This window comes from Berghia stephanieae, chromosome 1 (genome assembly GCF_034508935.2).
Source record: "Berghia stephanieae isolate SIO BIC M18660-M18661 chromosome 1, UCSD_Bste_1.3, whole genome shotgun sequence".
Taxonomy (NCBI): Eukaryota; Metazoa; Mollusca; class Gastropoda; order Nudibranchia; family Aeolidiidae; genus Berghia; species Berghia stephanieae.
Window position 1 is genome coordinate 33,140,441 of NC_088360.1, and position 4,768 is coordinate 33,145,208.

General features: G+C 34.8%; 1 protein-coding gene across 1 annotated transcript; it reads left to right on the plus strand.

Moving 5' to 3' along the window:
* Positions 1 to 234: 234 nt before the first annotated feature.
* On the plus strand, positions 235 to 3,761 carry LOC144972309 (growth arrest and DNA damage-inducible protein GADD45 gamma-like). Its single transcript, XM_078913403.1, has 5 exons — positions 235 to 390; positions 612 to 716; positions 1,385 to 1,643; positions 2,281 to 2,409; positions 3,059 to 3,761. Exons 1-4 carry the CDS (start codon positions 350 to 352, stop codon positions 2,371 to 2,373), a joined length of 498 nt encoding a protein of 165 aa, XP_078769529.1. The 5' UTR covers positions 235 to 349; the 3' UTR covers positions 2,374 to 2,409; positions 3,059 to 3,761.
* Positions 3,762 to 4,768: the final 1,007 nt, after the last annotated feature.

Here is a 4,768-nt window from a genome sequence, read left to right on the forward strand (position 1 = left end):
ACCACAAGACAGAAAATGAAAAGATCTAAAAATAGGATATAGAGATGGAAATCCGAAAGGAAATCCACGAGCGAGGAATGTTGCACCTCGTGAGGCGAGGTCGCGAGGTTGTTTTGATGATCCAACGTGGATCAGTCCACCTCAATTCTCGTGACTCAGTTGGGTTTTCTCTTGTCCTCAGCCAATCAGAATCAAGACAAAATTGTCGGAGTATATAAACCTGCTGCTCGTGACTAACGATTCAAAGACGAATGCTATCCTTTGGAAAAGTTGTATCCTTGTTAGTCAAGTTTAAATAGGAGTGCAATCTTTCTCGTGTTAATTAAAACAGAAGAACATTAAAACTAAAATGGTTCTGTATTCAACTAGAAGTGATGCTGATATGAAAATGTAAGTTTTGATGTATGAATGAGCAATCTTATTTATATCTTGCCTTTTGAAAGTGAAATTAATTAGAGTTAAAGGCTAAGGTTGACACAATGCAATATTTTCCATGTAGTGAAATAGATGACTTGCCTCAGTTAACTCCAAATAGTAATACATGCACGGATACTGTTTCAAGTCCAAACGTTTTGTGATTTCTCTAAAAATGTTTTATCATAATTCCGCAGGTATCCCAAAATGACGTTTGCGTTGCTGCACGCGGCTATCAAAGAAGCTGCATACGATGGCAGGTTGATAAAAGGATTGGCAGATTGCTCGAAAGTTCTTCAAAAGTAAGTAGATATTTTTATTCTCAGTTACCAGTAATCTATTTGTGCAGATCTCTCAACTTTAAACATTATGGTTATAATTGCATCTGATTTCTATTAATGATTAAGCCAGAGTCCTTTGCATCATTAAATATAATGCATCATACCTTGAGTTCGTGAATTTCTTTTATAGACCCTTTCTTTTAACAAACACGTGTGTGCTGATGAATGATTTAAGCAACTAAGTGGATTATTAGAAACCTGTGAGAATAAGTCTAAATTTAACTGGAAACTTTTATAAGCAATGACTCGTGTAATGAATCATGACTACTTTTTCACGGTGTGAATCAGAGATTATCGGAAGTAGTAAACATTCATAGTATGTTTGATCGAGTAGCCTATTTGCAAATAACTTTTAAAAAGTACAAACTTAAAAGAAACCAACAAAAAAGTGACTTTTTCACTCAACTATTAAACATCTAAAGGAGGCGGGGAGTGTGTCAAGCTGACTGAGGGGCGTAACTTGTGAAATATATTGATTAGTGTGCCTTTGTGACTTAAATTATTAATCCCAATAACCCATTTATAATCCCTCACTATCATATTTTCATTTTTCAATTTTCCCATACACAAGTTGAATCTCTGAATTCATTATCAATGATTTAATTATGTTCTTGCCTTTTTCTCTCCAGTGATCCAGACGATTTGGTTGTCTGTATTCTTCCTGAAACCACCTCGAGCGCAAGTGTGACCCTTGGAATTCAAACAATTTTGATCGAGTCCTTGTGCCTTGAGATTGGTATCCCAGTTGTGCGAGTTGATATGAAAGAAAATGACATACCACTTCGATGCCATGCTTTGGAACAAGAGTTTCCAAACTTGGAATCTGACTGGAAACAGCATGATGATGATTCATCGCCTATTTTACAACTCGATTGCTTGTTTATTCAGGTAATTTTGCTTTTACTTTTGCTATTTTCTTTTTCTCTCTCTCTACTTTTTTTCCATTCTTTAATTTAATTACATATGATGATTACTTCAACTTATTGTCCTGAGTGATGAGTGTAAGGTCATAAGTCTGAAGCACTCAGAGGTTAAATGGAATAAGTAGACACATTATTATTATTATTATTATTATTATTATGTTATTATTATTATTATTACATTTGTTTATCATTGCTTTTTTATTTTAAAGAATATGAATAATTTAGATCTTCCTCACTAATTAAACCTTCCTAGTTTTGTTCATTGTCTTAAAATATTGATAGCAATTCAAATATTTTCGATATATTATCAGATTCTCTTCCATTTAGAATGTTTAGTGCAACTCTAGACCTACATGAATAATTTTACCACATAAGCATCAGTTATAGTTATGAATTAGGAAATAAAAGATAGACCACATGGTCAGTCCAATCACTACCTTACAATCGAAAGGAACTTATTTGCAGGTCTGATAACCCAAATTGTTATGGGCTCATATTGTTGTATAATGCATGCTTTGTTTTTATTTATTTATTTAAATAAAATAATTTCTGTCTAAAGTCATTTTTGTAATTTCATGTTTTATATTTTTTTCTATTTTCAGAAAAGGGAAGGTGGTGCTGGCAGCAGTGAGAAAAAGTTGATGAGCCTCCTTCAAAGTGTTGAGGATGATGACTTTTCCGAGTTTCCAAAATGAGGAAAAGAGTGATCCTGAGCAAAACTTGGACACCTGGTTAGTTGATTGAGCATGAAGAGATTTTCCTCTATCTTACAATTTACAATGAGACAATTGACTGAAAGACATAGTCACTGAAAAAAATCATTTAACTGATTTATGTGACAGAAGTACTTGAAATGGAGAGGAACTGATTTACAAAAAATTTCCTATCTTCAGGAAACATGAAGGCAGCTGTAATAGGTCCATTAAGATGAATAATCAGATAAACTGGATTGCAATACATGAATATTTCAAATGTTTCAAAGAAATTGAGCGGGTGGTTGGATGGGAGCATCACCCTTGAATCATATACCTATGATGTTCGCATGGGTGTACGATCCGATAGTGATGTCGTTCCTTCTTCTCTTTACTAGCCTATCCTGCTTCTTTGGTTTGTGATTGTATTTTTGACAGGGGATATTTTTTTTTCTGTAAATCTTCTGCCTGTTTGTTCTTGGTTATTTATAATTTAGCTTATGATATCTTTAGGTTATGATTTTGATTTACATTTGTACTATTTTTGTTAGATTGCTTGTTTTTTTGTTTCAGCGGTCTCTCATATAACCTCAATTGTGTTGGAAGAGACCTAAAGCAACAAACAAACAAACAAAAAGAAATTGAATTGTTTTAATTTATTTGTATTTTCTTTTCTTTTGTACTTCAGTTGCCCTGGTAACCAACATTCCAGCAAGCACCAAATGGAGCATTGGGCAGTCAGCTGCTTGTGGTGGTATTCTGGACTGGAATAGAAGTCTGCCTGATAACAAGGCCCAGAGCATGCTTCTGAATTCGAAGTCTTGAAGGAAGTGTCACGATATTCTATGATTGATATCCCACTATTGACCTAACTTTCCAAATGGACTATATATGAATGTTCTTTCTCATGAGAGAATGTATAATTATAGTCGTGACCTGCATTATTTCACAATTGTATTCATGGTGTGATAATGTTTTAAAATAATATTAGATAGGAAATACATGAAATTGATGAAGACAAATGTAAAGACGAGTCCAATTCAGTTTATTTATTCAGTCTTTAAGAATAAGCAAATTCAGTATCAACAGTTTCATGCTGTGTAGAGCTTAAGCTGCATGTCAATACCTGATAACCAACAAATTGTGATGTCTTATTGGTTTGAGTCGCGTATATTGATTCTAGGCGAGGAATAAGACCAATGATTATAATTATAATATATATACCTACAGATAGGCTAAAATGTTATTTAGCAATAATTTTTTGTAAGTATATATATATTTATGTAAGATATTGTTATTATTCACTATAAATCTGACATTATACAAGATTGATTTTCATTTCTGACTTTACCATGTGCTACCTTTTATGAATTAAAGTATGATGTACTATATTTATTTTTGTTGAAGTTAATGATTTGGTGGTATGATGGTTGTTTCTGGCTTGCCATGGGCGGTGGGAAGATAGTGTGGCTATGCGGGTGGTTGGATGGGAGCATCACCCTTGAATCATATACCTATGATGTTCGCATGGGTGTACGATCCGATAGTGATGTCGTTTCTTCTTCTCTTTACTAGCCTATCCTGCTTCTTTGGTTTGTGATTGTATTTTTGACAGGGGATATTTTTTTTCCTGTAAATCCTCTGCCTGTTTGTTCTTGGTTATTTATAATTTAGCTTATGATATCTTTAGGTTATGATTTTGATTGACATTTGTACTATTTTTGTTAGATTGCTTGTTTTTTTGTTTCAGCGGTCTCTCATATAACCTCAATTGTGTTGGAAGAGACCTAAAGCAACAAACAAACAAAAAATAGTGTGGCTATTGAATCTCTTATTATTTTGCGATGGGATCTTTTGACCTCCTACTCCTATGGTGGGTTCGGAAGTAATTCTTGTTGTGTCTCTATTCTATTTGCCCCGTCCACATTGCTTTCTGCCCTTGGTCTGGAATGAGACCTCCTGGTTTTGTCCTTGCTCTGGCTGAGATTGCCGAGAGCGAAACAGTCAAAAGTGTTGCTCTTCTTTTTAGGGGGAAGGGGGGGGGGGGGGGGGGGGGACATCTTTATTGTGAATCTTGTGTTCAGCCAAAGACTTTATATATAAAGTCTTTGATTGAGAACCTACCTCTGTTCATTGTTTTGAACTTTTACTGCAGATCCTACAATTTTGATTATACTTTGAACTTCCTATTTACCTCTGCAGACCTAAAATGTAGCCAGCGCGATTCGTCTCCTACTCATTCTTCCACTATCACCTTTGACTTCGATGTCTTTGACACATCAATTAGCGTGCTTTGTCCCATTTCCTACACCATTCACGCTAGCTTGCTTCGTCTTCAGCGGGGAAATATGTAGATGGGCTACCTTGTTACATAGTAGCTACATAAGTCCAGTGCTCA

Bases quoted from the DNA above. Each gene is read 5' to 3' on its own strand.
- LOC144972309 (XM_078913403.1), top strand. From the start codon at position 350: ATGGTTCTGTATTCAACTAGAAGTGATGCTGATATGAAAAT. The intron at 391-611 runs GTAAGTTTTGAT...ATAATTCCGCAG, and splicing joins AGTGATGCTGATATGAAAAT to GTATCCCAAAATGACGTTTG. The intron at 717-1,384 runs GTAAGTAGATAT...TTTTCTCTCCAG, and splicing joins TGCTCGAAAGTTCTTCAAAA to TGATCCAGACGATTTGGTTG.